This window comes from Falco peregrinus, chromosome 2 (assembly GCF_023634155.1).
Source record: "Falco peregrinus isolate bFalPer1 chromosome 2, bFalPer1.pri, whole genome shotgun sequence".
NCBI lineage: Eukaryota > Metazoa > Chordata > Aves > Falconiformes > Falconidae > Falco > Falco peregrinus.
The window spans coordinates 82670635-82689745 of record NC_073722.1 but is presented as its reverse complement, the minus strand read 5'-3'; the positions used below and the strand labels follow the sequence as shown (position 1 = coordinate 82689745).

General features: G+C 35.2%; 1 protein-coding gene across 2 annotated transcripts in view; it reads left to right on the top strand.

Moving 5' to 3' along the window:
- SPOCK3 (SPARC (osteonectin), cwcv and kazal like domains proteoglycan 3) overlaps nt 1–18301 on the top strand; it is a 213172-nt gene extending 194871 nt beyond the window's left edge. For both annotated transcript variants that reach the window (XM_055797783.1, XM_055797782.1), the window contains 4 exons: nt 8443–8664; nt 15470–15532; nt 16786–16923; nt 17948–18301. In XM_055797783.1, the coding sequence (XP_055653758.1) occupies nt 8443–8664; nt 15470–15532; nt 16786–16923; nt 17948–18120 (596 nt within the window). In that variant the 3' untranslated portion in view covers nt 18121–18301. The remainder of the gene's footprint in view (nt 1–8442; nt 8665–15469; nt 15533–16785; nt 16924–17947) is intronic.
- Nucleotides 18302–19111: the final 810 nt, after the last annotated feature.

Sequence of the window (19111 nt, the reverse complement as noted above, 5' to 3'; positions counted from 1 at the left end):
TCTCTTTTTCTTCAAGAGGTAAGGAAATATAATCTGTGTGGAAAAAAACCATTGTTTTCATTGTGACTTTAAATTCCCTTTAAATGTGGTGCTGTCAGAAATATTTGATTTACACTTGTAACTTGGTACCTGAAATTAATCCTAAACAGCTAGAATGTTGTGCAAAATATTAATTGATTACTATACTGATTTAAAATTAGTTTTTTCTGCTTCAAAGAGTTGTAACTCATTAATCTTAACAACAGAGGTGGTGTTGTTACAAGAGTCTTGAAGAGTTTGCTATTTCTTGTAGGAATGCTAAGATGTAAACAAGGCCCTGGCATGTTTATTTTCTCTTTACTAAAGCCAATCAAATTTTAGAAACTGGTTACATGTAAAACATTGAGTTTGTCCTATCTTTTCTTCTTTTCTTCTTTCAAATAGAGTTTTTTCGACAAAACCCACAGGGTTTCACAAAAACATTTGAACAATAACTGCTTAGAGGCTAGTGGTGCAGTACTGTGGTTAGTTACTCAAATTGCATATATCTATTTGTGCAAAAAAAAATGCTTTCAATTATAAAAGATCTTATTTACTAGGTTTTATAAATAGCCAATATTTACCTGATTGATTTAATTTGACAGGGTACCGCAAAAAGGCAGTCCGTCTGTAGACTGAAAGTGATCGAATGAACGCACAGTCAGTAGTAGTTTTCTTTCATTTGTGGATTTGGGGATGTAAAAATTGTTTAAAAACTGATTTCATTAATGCAACTATATGATTTTTCTGGTATGTACATTTCTGATCTTCAAAATTCCTCATTTGAGGCAGCAAAAGATATTGCATCTTATGAGAAATTAACATGTCTGTGGTTTAGAAGAAAATACTAGGTCACTATGTCACTATAAACACAAAGAAACAAAAATAATGATAACCATGCAACACAGTAATTTTCTTTCTAATACCATTAAGAAATTCTTAAAACTGTCTTCAAGAGCTAAGCTTTCAAGTATTAATGAAATTCCTCAAAGTTGGTCTCCAAAGCCATTGTAGGTCCAAGACATCAGGAGCATTAGTTTTTAAATATGCCAGGGAGTCCAGCCCTTATTTTGGGGATATTTGAGAGCTACGCATGGAAATAGATCTTGGAAATAACTTATGTGTAATGACCTTTTACTTAGCACACGAGGTGCAGTAATCTGTACAGAACAACGGCTATGACAAAAAGCCACCGGAACACAACTCCCTCTTTCAGAGTCCTGATTATTCTAGTAGATCCCTGGAGTTGTTCATTACTTTTGGATAGTAAACGATCCTGTATTTAAAAAAGTAATTTGTGACATCCTTTCTGGTTCTCTGTTTGCATTTCGGATTTTTCACATCTCATTCTCTCAGGTGGCCCTTGGGACCAAATTTATTAAAAGGCTTGTGCACAGTCCTTCTGACCAAGGTAGATGTGGTGCAAGTTTATAGTGCCTTGCTGGTGCTTTTCAGAGGTTTTTTCCAGCTTTAAATAGTCCACATTGATCTGTACAATCATTAATATTATTTGTAAACAAACCAAACAACAGTGTTTTAAGTTGTTCTGCTACAGCCATCAATGTGCTGACAAGTTAAAAATTGTAAAGTGCCTACATGGTTGTGTTTTTACAGGACTTACATAATTTTCTTTAACTGACACTTATTTTTTCCCAAAGCTGACTCTTCTTAGCAACGCGCACTAGAATATTTCAAATAATTGATAGGGGTTTATTTCCAAAATCCCTTTTGTGTCCAGATGTATTCAGATTGCATGTAACTATAAGTATCATTACTATGTATGCTATATAAACACTTAAATCACGTCCTCAGGTCATTTGTGGTCTAAATAGATGACACAAAGGGGAAAAGGGTACTTTACCACCATACTACAGTAAAACCCCCACTATTATTCCCTTGTGGATGGGGAAATAACAAGTTGAAAAATTGTGATTTTACGTACCAATTTAAAGTCTTTAGAAATAATTTGTATTGTTTCTGTATTAACTTTGTGTGATAAAATTCTAGGGAATTAATGCATCAAATGCAAAGCACAGAAATTATCATAGTCCCACAAATATTTCTGCTAGCAGGCAGTCTGTTTCTGAAGAATACTTGTGTGCCTTGTCATGTTAGAATATGAAAGACCAGAGCCCAAAGGTAAAAGAGAATCTACTTATGGCTCGGGAATATATGATTCTTTGGAGTCTAATACACTAACAATTTTGAAAATAACAGGAAAATATGAGAAGTCTGAAAAAAATTACCTGTAATTGGCTTGTCTAGAACAAACATAGTCAGGTATTATTAGAATAAAATTGCCAATTACCCTTACAAGCTTGCATCAAGAAAAGACCAATTTCATACAGAAAAGTGTAAATAAAATTAACAACTTAAGTTCTTTGATTGGAGGTTTTTACTTCATTCTGACTATCCTAATTCCTTATTGATGAAGTGACACAGCTGACATTATGCAGAGATAATTAAATTTCCCTGATCTTTATCGCTGAATAATACGTCAAAAGCCTGATGTACAGACAGAACTTGTAAGCAGAACAATACGTTTTTGCTTACTTCTGTCAGTACTCTTACATTCAGTTATTCTAGAGTTAGAAGAGATAAAAAGAACTGCAGTTTTAAACATCATTTTTGACATCTTGAATATGCTAACTACCTGATAATTTGGCTACTTCCTGAGTTTATCTCAGAAAATGTCCCATAAGCTGTACTGCGAAGTTGTACAGGCTGGCAACCTGAACCATGGTTCTAATTTCCTAGAAAGAAAAGGTTCTTCTAATGATTTTCTGCATGTGTTGGGTTAGCATAGGCCCAGGCACCCTTAGAGCAACAGTCTAGAAGAAGAATCAACCTAGAAGTAATTCTGAGCATGAATTTTAAATTAATTCATCTTTACGTAAAATTAATATTTTCAATTAACTAAATCAGTATTATTGACTGAAGCTTGTTTTGACTCAATCTTTTGTAAAGAATTATCCTTACACACAATGAAACAAATGTAGATGTTTATTGTAGCATTTTATTTTATTTCTCTCTCTTCCTTAACAGTCACTCCTATTAATAAAATGCTAAGTCTGGTGTCCCACAGAATACATTTCATCTGAACTATTGATCTATTAGCAAACTGGTAGCCTCCAGCAATAGGATTCATCTTGATTCTGCTTCCCCCTCCCACATCGCACCCCCCCCCCAGCCATAAAATTCTCTAAAACACTTTCTGGCGAAGGAGAGGCTTCAGGACGCAAACTTTCACGGGTGTTTAAGGTACATTGCAGCTGTGCTTTATTTCTTTCCCTTCTATCTGTTTTTTTTTGTACGACAAGTGTCAGTTATCATGGGTTTATTGTAAGACCCTTAGTACTTGACCCACGTCTTGCCCTAAGCCAGGTTCTGCTCCCAGCTGTGTAATCACCGTGTGCAGGAATACATTACAGCTTTAGATATGTGACAGGGAATGTCGTGCTTAATGCAACCTCCTTTCTGGCCTAGTATGGAGCCAGATGAGTCTCAGCTACATCAGCACTTTTGTGAACAGCAAATGCAACAGAAAGCATTCATGTCTGCTTAGTTCTTTCTTCAGTGTAGTCTTTCCTGCTCAGATCTGTCCTGATAAAACTACATTAGGAAGGAAAACTTGTTCCCAGATTGTGCGTAGTAGGTCTCAGCTGTGAGATGCTGCTAACTGAAGATTTTCTGGTAGTCAAAATATTAGACAAATCCATCACAAGTGAAAACCTTCTTGCTATGCAGCTTGTACACTGAAAAAGTCAAAGCTATGGCCTAGATGCACAAAGATGTGGCCTAGATGGCAGTCAGGACTCTAGCGGAGTGCATGTGTGTTTATTCACATGTATGATTTATCACTGTCTTTTATTGTACCAGACAGTACTGGTATTGAAAAGAATCACAGAGTTTACTTTTTTTGGTATATTAGATAAACAGTTTTTCTGTAATTCAATACGTGAGCCGTATGTATGTATGCTGGTTTGATTTCCACAGAATGTCAAAAGCTATCTTCTTCATTGTACACAAGAATTTATTGCTTATGAGCTTAATAAGCAGGCAAACAATAGTTTTACCTTGAAAAGTAGATTATATTTACTAAAAGTTTAAATTCTCCCCTGAGAAATAATCAGAAGCACAGGAGCCTTTCTGTTGGTTCCTTTTGAGGAAATGTTTTGAATGCAAGTGTGTAAGCCATGGAGGAGAGGTATATTTCTCAAGAATATTTCCCTTGGGATTGTCTTAGCTGAGGAAAAAAGCCTAAGCTAGTACTTCACATTTTTCTAGGCAGTGTTCAGAAATAGCTGCATTAAAGCTCATTTCGTTATGGTATATAGAAATAGATTTCAAATAAGTGGTTCAAATGAGAGAAAATCTTCTTTCATAATCTAGACTTCTAGGCAGCCATTTCTGTTCTCCTCAGTGTAATGTCCTGGTACTTAATCATCAAGAATAAATTACTGTTCTTCACTATACTAATTTTTTCCCCTTCAGTTTCTGCTTTTTGTTTTATGTCACAACTGTGAATAATGTGTCAGAACGGCATTCTGGTTGGTGCTCAGAGTGATAATATATGTAGACTGTGATTTGGGCAATTAATTTCCTAGTTCAAGGTCACCTGGCGATTTTGTGATTCTTAGTTCTGTATCACCTGACCCCCTTGTGTCAAACCATGTTAGCAGATGTTAAACGCTAGGTATGTCCTTAAGTGCTTTCCTGTACACTTTTTCTCAAGTATATCACCTTCAGGAGTGACAGCTGTATTATTTTACCAACATTATAGTAGAGGAAGAAGGTAATTGCAGAGAAAAAGCACTTTTGATAATCTTAAACTGAGACAGTTCCTTAAAGGTTCTTCAAAATTGAACCAAGCGTTTTACTTTACCACAGCAGTTTCTTAAAGGTTTATAACGTGAACATGGAACTGAGGTGATGATCTTTACGTGGTGCAGCAGTTCTGGAGGAGGAGCACTACTCTGTTTTAGATCAAACAAAGCTGCTTCTGTCTCTGTCAACATGTGCCTGGCTTACCTCTGAAATACATTAGCCATTTTTTTTTATTTGACCTAGATTTCAGACATTTCTATGCTGTAGTGCAGGGACTGATGGTCGTGAAAGTTTGGCTTGGTGAAACAAGCCAAATGAAAGCTAAGAAGGGATGTGATTTTCTCTGTTTAAAAGTACCAGAGAAGAGAAAGAATTAAAAAAAGTAGTAACATCAACAAAAAATATACTGGGGCTATAAATAATAATGCAAATCACTTTATAATCAAGTTCTGAAAAAAAGAAACATAAGCTACTTTCAAGGTAAAGCATGATTAGTTTTTGAAATTATTATATCAAGCAGTTATTCAGTGGAGGCCCCATGACCCATAGTGTTTTTTCTCTAGTATATGATTCTATTTAATAGATAGTTTATGACAGCTTTAATATGTGTAAAGTTTATTTTTCAGGCTTGACAATAGCAAAATAAGTTTCCAATATGAAATATTATTGTTTGAAGTAGTTTTATTAATTCTGAAGTGCCAGTTGTAATATATTTGTGTTTGTTAGGGAGTGTATATCGCCAATATCAGACTTCAGACTCTATATTTAAATATTGAACTGTAGTTAAGTTGAATTTTAGCTAGATTTATAGAAATTATTAGAACATAATGACATTTTGGTGGTGCTTTACTGTTGATATCAGTGATTTTAACAAAATCATCTGGTTTTTAATTATGACTCCAGTGCAAATGTTTTAATTACAAGCTCTGTCAGCTATGATAAATATGATAGATAAACATCCAGTAGGACATCACTGTTAGACACACTTTTAAAAAAGTTTAAAAGCTATATAGAAAGAAGTGAGAAAAAAATGAGGAATGGGAATAGAGGATTAACTCTATTTACAGGCTACTGCTAGTTAAGGGAATCAGGAAAAAAGTAGGGATAAAATATTCTGCAGATATATAGTATCATTCCAACCTTAATTTAGTGATGTGTAAAACCTTTGAAATGTTCAGTGGTCTTTCATTATTCTTCAGACAAATCTGTTTCTTTTTAGAGTAAAATTGGAAACTGACTGAGAGAAATAAAATAAGCAAGTGTTTGGGGTTTTTCCCCCTTAGTAGAGTTTATTAAATACATAGCACTAGGTTCTAGTGTCCTAAAATACAAAGTACTTAATGATGTGAGCTTTTCTAGCATGGAGCATAAATGCTAATTTAAAAATACTTTTTCTGGAGCTTGAAAGTGATACCTCTTTCAATAAACTTACACTTATAATTCTACATGCAGATGTATTTTCTACAATTATCTCATTTGGCCCACAAGATTCATTCTTGAATACACCTTAAAACTGGCTTTTATCTAATATTCACTTCTGGCTGGCATCTTATTCATTAAAATCTATCTCCTCATGGTTGCTCTTTTCCTGCAACTTCTCTTACATTTTGGTGAGCTGGCCAGAATGCCAAATGCAGAAAAATTTTGTGAGCACAATAATTCCTTCCTTCATGCAAGTACACAAAAGGCAGGATAGGAAATGGTAGGTTTTACATCGAGCCCTTTGTGAATCCAGGGTCTTGAGGAGGATCTCTAGCTAAAGTAGGACTAGCAGAGAAAAGAGAAATATTTGGGAAGTGTTAAGAGGCCTTCATGAAGAGAGCCTTAGATGTAAATATGTTATACTGAACATTCATCCTTAGACAAAATGTTTTAAGATGGAGGAACCTTCCAGAATTTTTCAAATCAGAAACATCTGTTAAATAATTTTGATAACTTTTACAGGTAAAGTTGAATAACGCTTCAACTGTATATCCTTATTCATTCATTCAGGTTCTGTCTCTCTCTGTTCTTCCAAATCCACAAAAAATAAGTTGTTTTGTCTTGTTTTTTTATCACGAGCTGGAGAGGAAGGAAGGGAGAGACCACTGGCTGAATGCTTTGCTATGTTTTTAAATTGTGTTAAATACGTCATAAATATAAAATGGCTTGCCATATTTTTTTTCTTTCTTCTTTTCCTTCTGTTCAAGCAGAAATAATAATGAATACGACAGATCAACAGGGAGGAAGAAAAAGTGAGGCTGCCCTGAAAAAAAGTCATAGTTAACTTAGAATTTCTGGGGAAGGAAGTTTATGTGGTTGTCTGACTTCCCCAGGGAGTTTTTGGTGCTTTCACCTTTCTTCTTTTCCTTTCTGAAATGGTTCTTCTACCACAGTAGGGACATTTCTACATATACATATATGTCTGACAGAAAATCTATTGATTTCTAAATCTGATGATAGAGTTATCCAAGTTGACCTGTTTTAGCAGTTTAGAAACACTTTTCAGATATTTTTCATTGTTTTCAGAACAACAACTAAGGGAGGCAGGTTTGATTATAACAGCAGTAGAAACTGGGAATTCCTGTGTGCTCTCATGTCAACTTTTCTATGGCCATATTCACCAATCTCAGTTTTTCAGTGCTTAGTTTTAGCTGAAAACCTTTCAGAAGAATAGTATTTAGTAGCATTAAATCTCGTTCTATATTAAGATGTATACTCAACTGCCTGGCCACTTGCACAATAAGCCTGTGGTACAACCCATAGCGCATGAACAGGAAAACGAGTGTGTGTATATCCCATGCAACCCACACCTACATAGGCAAGAAGCCTGGTAGTTTCTGAATTTCTCATCCATGTCCATATGGAAGTCTTGTATGTACTTTACTGGTGGTGCAGGAAAAACAAACATGAGGTCTGAGCTCTGGCTACAGGAATAATTAACTTAGCCTGGTCCTGATGGCCCTTTTTCCAAGCAATAATTTTTAGGAAGATGCAAGCCATTTTAGTAGGTCTGATACTGGCAGCCAGCTGCTCTTGGCAATCATCTTTTCCATTGCCTCCTCCAGGATGTAAAGCATATCAGATAAAGGTAAAATATAATAACTTTCAAGGCATAGTTGAGGCTGAGTGTCATGTTCCTTTTTCATATATTTGAATATAAGTTATATGAAGAAAAAGATGGACTCCAACAACTTACCTGTTATTTATTCTCTTAGTTCTGTAAACATTGCAAACCAATTAAGCTTCACTCTTCTGATTTATAATATCACTGAAATTCCTCAGCAGAATTATTTTCCAGGAAATCACTATAGATCATTTATAATTATACATTATGTGTGTGCTATATATATAATGTTTTACAAGAAAACTCATATTTCTGAATGCTTTGAGACTGATGGTGAGATTATTTTTTTTAGCAGATTAATGATTTTTAATGCGAAGCTGACATATAATTTATACGTAGTATTTCAATTGCATACACTGCTTATGTCCTGTATCTATGTACCACTGGAGCAGTTTCCGTGATGCAGTATTCTTTTGTGGTGCTGAGCTCAGCAGCTGCTGTATCTTTCCTGCTGTATGATTTTATTTTTTAAATTTTTTTTTGCCTCTTAGGATTTGATACCAGCATTTTGCCAATTTGTAAAGACTCCCTTGGCTGGATGTTTAACAGGCTTGATACGAACTATGACCTATTGTTGGACCAGTCAGAACTTGGAAGCATTTACCTTGACAAGAATGAGCCATGTACCAGGGCGTTCTTCAATTCTTGTGACACATACAAGGACAGTTTGATATCTAACAATGAGTGGTGCTACTGCTTCCAAAGACAGCAAGGTAAAAGATGAGAACAATCTGCGTATGTATATGATTGACCTATTTGTAGTGCTTTATCTTTTTTTAATGTATTAAGAAGATTACAGTGAACTACAAGCTCTTAAATCCTGTACCATAATTTGTGTTAAGGTTTTTGACCTGCTTTGAATACCTAAAGCGAAGTAACAAAACCCAACCATCCAACCCAACTAAATGGAGAGGCTTGCCAGAAATTCAAGGGTTCTAAATAAAGTGCAGAACAGCAGCTAGTGCTTTTAGAGCAATATTGGTTGTCATGCCAAATTCCAGTAAGTATGCAGAGGGAAGACATCAAAATAAAGAACAAAATTACTTCAATTATTTCTTTCCCAATCTACTTTGCCTACATTATAAAATAAACTTTTTTATTGCTAAAGTAGGGATTCTTAATGTTCTATTTTGTGAGCCTATTAAAATAACTGAATGAACATTACGGATAACATTCTTTCCAGTCATTTGGACGTAAACCCAATTGATTTTTACTGCCTAGATGAATCTCTTATTAATGTCCTGATGTGATTTCATTAAACAAATAAACACAACCTATGAGCATTAGTTTCCTGAGAATCATATAAGAATTTTAGATCAAGATGAGACATCACACAGATTGTATAATCAAACTACTTGTAATGAATCAAATAATTTACTCATTAAATATTGGCTGAAACTGGACAGAATTGCCCCTTCATTTTTCTTAGGAACATGAGGGAGATTTTCAAAGAGGTAAATAGCAGCAAGGGTCCAAATTTCTACTGCCAGCAGAGAAGATAAGATTGATTTGGTGGGAAATTTTCAAAGTCAGTTCATCGATCTTGAAAATTTTAATATCAGGTTTTAAATCTCACTTGTGCCCTTAAAACTCTTGCAATAAATTCCCATTAGCACTCAGCATCTGTGGTTTGACTCTGATTTCTGTGGAAATAAAGATTTTTATCATGCACATCTGCCAGTTGTAAATCTGAACAAAAATAAAGCTGCACTTCTGCTGATAAGTACTAAATAGCAGACTTTGGTCTGCTTTGGTTAACTTTGGTAACTTTGTAGTTAAAAATTTAACATTCAGTCTTTCAAAATACCCTGATTGTTTTGTAGTAGAACAATATTTTTCTTTTATAAGCATCTATGTGTCGCTAACAATATTACTAAATTAAAAATAACCCATCCCAGAAGTAAAGTTGTTCTTAAAGTAAAGAACATAACACATTTTTGTTAGTTGTCTTTAAAATAAATAAAAAAAACCCCACCATCACAACCATTTCAGGTTAATCTGTAAATACCCTTATTTTTTGAAGGGCAATGTAATACTTTTCAGTTGTCAGAGGAAGTACAGCCATGACGTGTGGCCTAGTATGGTCCAAGGCTTTTCTACCACTTGGCTTTTCATGTACAGCATAGCCAGGGCATTAAGAAAGCACTCCCACAGATTAGTTTCAAGTAGTTTTGCATTCTATAGCCTATAAATACTTATTATCTAAAACATTTGTTCAGTATACTGCGGAAACCCAAGGATGGTATCATAAAGACTGATCTGGACACTCCTGAATTATATTAATGGTACCCCAAAGGCTAAACATCTGGGATCTGACTTTCGATTACACTGATTCTCCCCATTTCAAAATCTAACATTATCAAGATTTTCTTCCCTTTTTACCAGTTTCCTCACTGTCTCGACCATGGTATTAAGGTGATAAGGTGCTGGTTTAAAACAGATTAGATAGCTTTTGATACCACAGTGTGTTTGAGCATACGGTAAAAAAGATGTATCCTCAACATTGTAAATGAGATGGAATCTCAGTTTTGGCAATCCTTGCACATTAAACATGCACTTCATCTTTCCAAGTTAACACTGTCAACAAAACCTGTATTCTTGAAGGTATAAGGAGAAGAAAAAGCTTATAGTAATCTTTTGTCACATCTTACTATTAGCTCTTGCACAACTATTTCAGTCCTATCTACTGTATTAGTGACCCACTGAATTCTCTATTCATAATTTACATTGTTAATGCTAAACCTTGTAGTATGTTCATGTTTGGTTATATTTTACTTGATTGAACAATCTAAATAAGACCTTTACCTAGACCTGTGCTATTAATAGGAGAGAGATAGCTAGGTAGAGGAATTCATTGGCTTCTTCTGATGTTTACTAAACTAAGTTGATATTCACAGAATGCTTCAAGCCATGTAGACAGTTCCCTGTATTCATTGAGCTTAGTAGGTGCTTTCTGGGCAGATCTGCAGTTTTACAGCACCACTTTTGATTAATAATGTTCAAAGTGAATACAAAATTAAGTCAACAGTATGTATCACACTGAGATAGAAATTGCATTGTGCTTTTTAAAAATAAATAGTATTTGCTTGAGTCATTATCTGAGAAGCCCTCTTGCCCTTTGATCTTAGCTTCACAATTCAAGACTGTCAGGATCAGACAAGCACTTGCAACTCTTTTTCATTCTTTCTTTCTGCTTGAGGTCTTTCATGACGCATTACAGTACACTAGACCCATTACTGCACGTTACTCACAACTTCTAGTTGATATAAGCAACTTCTTATGAATACTTAAGTCAGATCTTTCTTCCTCAGGAAAAGATCTTCTTGTAGTAGCTGTCCTGCCTTGACTAATGCTTGAACACTTATGTATGGCTCAGTGGTGTTTATTGCATTTTTTTCTTGGCCTTATTCTGTTTTAAGTGTAGTTTAGTATTTCTGAGATACCTCCAAGACACTATAATGTGTTTCTGCAAGACTTTGAAATCTGCATTTTGCCAGTGCTCTTTGCAAGTCTTTCTGTATGCTTTGGTTGCTGTTGCCCTGTAGTTTCAACTGCAGTTCATGCAAGTGCTTCAGTGTCCATCTTCAGAACTTATTTTCTTAGTTGTTTGACAGTAGCTTAACAATTTAGTCCTTATCGAAATGCTGAGGCACTGGCAGTGTTGGCCTTTTTATAGGCTAAATTTCTTTCTGCCAGTACTTTATCATTATTACGGCCTTGTTTTTGTTGCATCACTGCTTCCGAGTGGGAGATTACCTGATTTTGCTGGGAATATTAATGCTTAGCAGCCAAGTATTTCGTTACCACAGGGCTCTGTATGGATCTATTAGTCCAGCACTTCTATAGATGCCTTTTACAGGCTTTTCTGTCTGTCAGTGTTGGAAGACATCTTTATGACTTTAAAATTAGTCCATCTTACAGAAAAATTATAATTATCTTGATTCATATTCGTTACATCAGTCTTTTCAAATTACAGGACTTCAGATATGTTTACAGATGGTTCTAAAGGAAGGATGTAACATGCCTTAACACATAACTGCAGTCCCCAGAAAGATTTCTTGAACTGCAGTGTTGATGCTTTAAATCCTTAAAGTTCATGTTTGTCAGATGTTGTCCTTGTTCAAGAACAATTATAATAATTGACCCCAAGCACAGTCAAGGCACAGCCTGGCAGCCTAATCTGCAGTGGTCCATGTGCCAGAAGCTATGGGCTCTGCCAGATATTATTGACCAAATAGATGTAATATCACTGTTTTGTAATTAAATAAGATGGAGAACCTGTGAAAGCTGGAGGCTTACCGTGTGGGTAGCAGCTGCTTGAGACATGTCTGTTAAAAATCCTAGACATTCTTTGTCAAATCTACTACTTTCACTCCCATTGCTCTGTTAAACGTGCCTTCTTTTGGTAAATCAAAGCTTAATTATACTAGCCTTGCAGCATTTCTTGACGCAACGGGATACTGATGTCTCAAGGGCCAGTATTAATAACGTGGGATACTCAGGTGTACATCAGTACTTCAAGCACTGAAGAACTGTGGATGGATGCTGTTAAGTGGTTCATGAATCGCTCATAACAATGCAGTGATATTGTCAGAAAGGAAGTTCCTGCCACATCTGTGCAAGTAGATTAAGGATGACGATGATTAGATCTCTTATTTGTATTCAGATTATTAGAAAGACTCATGTCAGATTAATTTCTATTTCAAAGGAAGCCTCCATACTGATTTTTGTAAAGGAATTTTTTCTCCTTGGCTCGAGAATCCCAAAAATTGTCAAATGACACTGCTTTTTTATAGAAGTTTAGAAATGCAAAAGAAAGCTTTTCCAGTCTCAGGAACTAACTGGAAAATAAAGAGGAAAGCATTATAATTTGGAAAGAGAGGAAAAAGGATATGCTGTGGACCAATAGGAATTGGTTGAACTTCTAGCCTGCCATTCTTTTTGAGAGTTTTAAGTACCAGAGTGATTTAGTTAAGAGTTTTTGCTGCTTTTGTCCTGAGAAGCAGAGCTTAAGTGTGAATCTTGAAGACTTAGCTTCTGAGAAGATGAGAGTTTTGGGTAAGTAACTTTCTCATATTGCCTTGTTACATTTTGGTTAGTGGTATTCCTTTTGTAATTATACCACCTAAGCTTTATAGTTGTAAATGAAGATTATTTTTGATTTAGGCATTGTCCATCGTTTTTACATTTCCACGTTAGTGCTCATGTGTGCAACTCTGTTTCTAATTTAGGATTTTTTTTTTTTCCATAGAACAAAATACATGTATTTTTCCTATTTGACTAGTTCTTCTTCAGCATATTTCCCATGTTCTTTGAAAGATAGAATGGAATAGAGTCATTTAGATTGCAAAGGACCTTTAAGATCACGGAGCCCAATCTTTAACCTAATACTGTCAAGTCCACGACAATCCTAGATTCTTCTAGCCTGTGGTACTTGTGTGCATAAATCACTATAATTTTTAAATTAATAATTAATTGAAAATACCTTTGATTTAAGAAATAATCAGTGCTCAGAATATTGTACAATTAAGAGCTTAACACTTTACGTATCGGGAAAGACAGAAGCCTTAGTTTTGAAAGGTAATTAACTTGCCTGGCATAATAGTGAGCATGATCATCATCAAAGCACTTCTTACAACACAAAAATAACTTTAAATAGCCTTAGCAAATATTCAAAAGACTAAATACTTAAAACCTAGTACCTACCCAAAGATGTCAAGTCCCAGTGGTTTTCAAGAGCACACACAGAAAATTGCTTGGTTGTCTGGAAACGCGTATCTTGAAAATTTGTTCTGGCGCTAAGACTCCTGTGAACAGTGTTTTAAAAGCAGAGCCTACTTTTAAGGCCTTCACTCTAAAAGAGTCATTACAGACTTAGTGTGAAAACCTGGTCTACCAGAGTCGAGGCCATTCTAAATGTTTATAAACTGCTTTAAACGTATGGGATATGCAAATAGTATTTAAAATGTAAACCCAAGAGAGATTAACAGCCTGCTGTCATTAAGGAGTTATTATTGTTTTCCAGTATCTACTCTGTTAGAGAAGAGCTCATGAATAATACCAAAGGCCTGTTGGTACATCTAGGCTGTGCCAGCCAAGAGGTTCTGTGTTCACCAGAAATACATTTTTGATCCCCAGTTCATCTAGGCATTTGTCACCAGAGTTTGAGCATTTCCACAAAAAAGGCACGTCCGTGTATTATAATGTATTCTTACCATTCCTGCACTCCTTTGTGCATCCTGTGCTACTCTCAGCTGGCTAAAGGTGAGCACTCTTGTTTTCCTTTAGGAGCGATTTAGGAAAGGCTGCTTTGGACTATCACCACTCAAGTGATTTTTGCCTACCTGTTGCCTTACACAGTGGCTGGATTCTGGTCAAAGTGTGTGCTTCATCAATAAGCTAGGACAATCTCACTCATCTTTAAACTAGCTCAGATTTTTTTCCGTTTGCATTGAAAAAAAAGTAGTTTCACTATATTTCAGAAGGGAGCCTTGAATTGTTTGCATGGCAAAGATGTATTCTAAATAATTAGTCTGCTAAAATGGCAAATGCATTTAATAGTCATAGAATTGGAGACTTTAGTGAGGTGTTACCAGAATATTGTCTGAGAACAGTATAAGCTAAACATGTGAGTAAACTCAGTAATATTACTACTAATTCAGAATGAGAAATGGCTTTGTGCTCACAGTCTAATGTAGTATGCAGTATCAGCGTTAAGAGATTAGTACTTTGCCGTCCTTGATCCTTTCACTATTCACAACTGATGCATACACATTCATGTCTTATTTCCTTCCCATTCATGCAGCGTACTGTGACTTGCTTTTGTAGACAGTAGAAAATTAAGTGATTCAGAACTGGAGTAAGCTATAGCTGAAAAATGGAAGACTGATTGTTAATACCTATTCTGCCTCTTCAAGCCATCTAAAGTTTACCGCTGTTTTTAACTTAGTTTGCTGAACATGGGGCTTTGTACCTATGGGATTCAGTCTTAAATTGTTGCAATGGAATCACAATCTTGCAGACTTCAGTGGAGAAAATTCTTATTTTCTTAGTGTAGTATGTGAAATACAAATCTTGAACATGATTTCTAACAAGGACAAAAGGGAAAGAATTAAAAGAGCCATAATGTTTTTAACCAATACATGAGGCAAGCTTCATCATCACACTCTTGATTTCTATAGACCAATAAAACAGGGTGTGATAGAGTTAGTAGTTTGGTCTAGCATTCCTCAATCCTCCAGATTAGTGACTAGGTGCTCATTTACAGCTGGGTTAACTGGGAGTGGCCTTCTGCACAAATCCATGATGATGCTCTAATTCATCATTCTGGAGCTGTGGCAAGGTGCAGTAATTCTTTTATTTCAGAGCTTAGAACTTGACTACTAATGCAGGATGGATGTATTTCTTAAGATCAGTAATTAAAGTGATCTTAGAATGTAGCAAACTGTGAAAACTTAGTCATATGGGTTTTTTCAAATATACGGTATAATCTATTTAACTTTTGTAATGTCGTTTTAGACCCACCTTGCCAGACAGAAGTCAGCAACATTCAGAAGCAGCAAGGAGGAAAGAAGCTCCTAGGTGAGCCACAGATCATTCTTTTGAAGGTTTTATTGCTTACATAAATAACCCTAGTGAAACAGAAACATAAAATCAATATTAATCCAACAAAGATAGACTGCAGTAAATTCCAGCAACAAAATTTATGAAATTTTTGAAAGCTATTAAACTTAGTTTTATTACCTTACCTACCAAAAGATATTACATCTGTTTTATTACCCTAATATAAGGTACGTTTTTACCATTATAGAGGGGACAGTCTAAGGCACTCCTAAATTAGTATCTCTGCTGATCCTTTACCTGTAATATTAAGTAATTGAAATCTTTGTTGTGAATCAGTTTATACTGTATCAATATTACTGAAATGTAAAATCTTCATTTTACTGTTAGCCACTCTATAAAAGCTGCAATAAAAGGCTTGGCCCAAAGTAGTCAACACTTTATTTCTGCTAAAGGATGGTCTCTAACAACAACTATACGCTTCGAAATGCTTTCATATGAGTGTTTTGTTCATTGTGGTTTGTCTACATTTTGTGTTTCTTTCAAAAAGTCTCTGTTCATTCCAAATTAAAAACAGTGGATTATTCAGCTTTAAGGAAGTCACTGCCTCACAAAATAAGTCCCTGACTGTGTTTCTTGTACTTTTGGTGGGGAACCCTTTTGGCTTAGAACCTAATTTGCATAGGTAATCTGCATGTAAGTGCAAATGTAACATTCTTTTTTTTACATTTGTAGTTGATAAAATTGGTTTGTTACACTGCATTTGTCTTCTGTGGGATAATTAAATACTATGTAACTCAATGGATTGTAAAATGTATATTAAATAAAAATAGCTCCAAAGCCTTATAGCAGATAGTTTGTTAGTCCATGAAGCTTGGCCGTTCTTATTCTGACTCGCTTCTACTCCACAGATCATAGAAAATCCCATTCAGGCTTGGGTATTACCTTTGAGCCTGTTCTCCAGAATACAGCAAAGATCTTGACCAAGATGTTCAGGGAGTAGGGAAGATGTATCACAGGATCAGTGAAAAATTTAAAGGAAGACTGGTCATTTTATTTCTTGAAATCACTGCCAAGACCGATACATGTTATTTTCCCTCCGACATTTGATTCATCCAGTCACTTTCAGCTGACCTGAATTTAGTAACAGTAAACTCTTCAGTGTAGAGTCTGGAACAGGGAGGAAACAGCAAAAGGTTTTACTTTCTGCTATAATTGTTACATTGGCCAACAGGCAGTTTTTAATATTCTTACTCAATATTTATATATCACAGGGCAGTACATCCCCTTATGTGATGAAGATGGATATTACAAACCAAGCCAGTGCCATGGAAGTGTAGGGCAGTGCTGGTGTGTTGACAGATACGGCAATGAGGTAACAGGATCCAGGACAAATGGTGCCGCAGAATGCGGTAAGTTAAGAACCGTTTGTGGAATTTAGTTTAGAGGTGTTGTTCCCTTTGATTACCAACCAGATTAAATTTCATCAGTGAGAACAGACATGGGACCTAACTGCATGGATTTTGAAACAAAAAATAACAAATTATAATTTGTTGTTATTATTATTACTTCATTAGTTTTTGCAACTCCTATCACTGTGTCAGCTATTGGTAGACCTTTTCTATGTGCTTGGCATGGTATATATAAACCTAGGGAAAGTTAATTATCTAAAGCAGCATTACACAAGCCCCAAAGTGCTTGATGAAATCCCTTTGGGTAATCAGCATGCTAGTGAATTCAATTTGACATTCTTTTCATTTTGTTTGAGGGAATTGCCAGAAGTTCCTAGCGCACTAAATCTTCCCTTATTTTTCCCTTCCCTGCAGCACTGTGCAACTTCTTCCAAGAATTCCCATGTCACCTTCATTTGATGTCATAGATAGAAAAAATGGCAAAAAAATATTTTCCTTTTTAAAAAAACCAAACAAACGTTTTACATTACTCCTTTCCACTTCTTTTGCAACAAAAGAACACAGCCTGAAACAAAGGGTAAATGTAACACAGTATGTGAAGTACAACCTCAATCCTATTGTCCATCTAATCCAGAATCCTTTCTAGATGGATGGGCAGTTCAGGGCAATATGTAAGAACTGAACAATAGACAGTGTATGTTATCAGCAGTATTTATTGTAATCTGTAAGTTGGACTTAAATCCCTTTAAGTTGTTCTGGCACTTATTACAGTTCTACAGATCCATAAAATTTGTCTCCTTTTGTCAACGTTGAGAAACTTAACCCTGTTGAAGTGGTTTTCTTCTAAGACAAAAGAATTTTCCTATTGTTTATGTTTTATTTCTGTGTCACACTAGGTAGTTTAAAATGAGTAATGGTCCTGAAACAAGATATACTGGTGTGCCTTTTGTATGCGTATGTATGTTATACTATAAATATGTAGTGTATCTTGTGTATCTTTTCTATAACTATGATACCTTTTTAGCTATCGATTTAGAGACTTCAGGTGATTTTGCCTCTGGTGATTTCCATGAATGGACAGATGATGAAGATGATGAAGATGAAATAATGAATGATGAAGACGAAATTGAAGATGATGATGAAGATGAAGGAGATGATGATGTCGATGATGATGATGATCATGATGGATATATCTGATGATGTTAAGGGGTCCATGAATCATACCTTTCTAAAATTCACAAGACAACATTTCATAAAATCCCTTTGCTCTCCGAGATCAAAAGGATTCTAAATAACATGTATATTTTGTATAATTATTTCAAAAGTTGCAGCTGGAGTCATAGACTTCTTTTGTTTAAATAAGAATAATTATATTATGTGCTTTTGAGTTTTTAAATGCCTTTGCGCTGAAGAAAACACATTGGAAGTCTAGCCTGAAGAAAGAGATGTTATGTGCTACTGAAAATATAAATGTGCAAAACACACTATAAAGACAAACAGTCTTTTTAAAACTCCGGTGAAAATATATTTGCCCTTACTTGGAAATGTGCATGTCCTCTTCAGAACACATACTGTAACTTAACTTTAGTTCTGTCAGTGTTTTAGGCCCTGCGGGCTTTGCAAATTGTCCATTTAATAAATCAAAAATGTATTACAGTAGAAAAACATTGGTGCATGAGTAGCATCTCGCCAGCCTTTAATTAACCAAAGGTATGGAGAAAATTTATCAGGAGGGAAAAATAAAGCAAAATCCTCCTTTGTGTTTGCATTTGTAGTTACATTTTTTATTAGGAAATGGCTAGGTTATTGAAAGGATTTTTTAAAAGCAGTAGCATGGACAAGCACCAGTTCTGTAATCTAAAGTTTTCTTGTCCTTATTTTTTTTAATTTCATGTCAAGATCATATAGGCTTTATCATTATTTACTCAAACATTGCTTTACCCTTCGTTGCTTCCCTGTATTTCTCTCTAATCAGATTAGCGTAAAATATTTTACATGGGGGAAAAAATGCTTAAAATTATATTACCTTTATACATGACTGTATTTCAGAGTATTGCCACTTGCCCCAAGGTAGATTTTAATAAATGTATAATGATACTTTTTATTTTCTCAATTCAGAAAATAGTTTTGCATCTTCATCTTAATTCATGTTGTTTTCTGTTACTAGTGCAGAAACTTAGAGAATGTT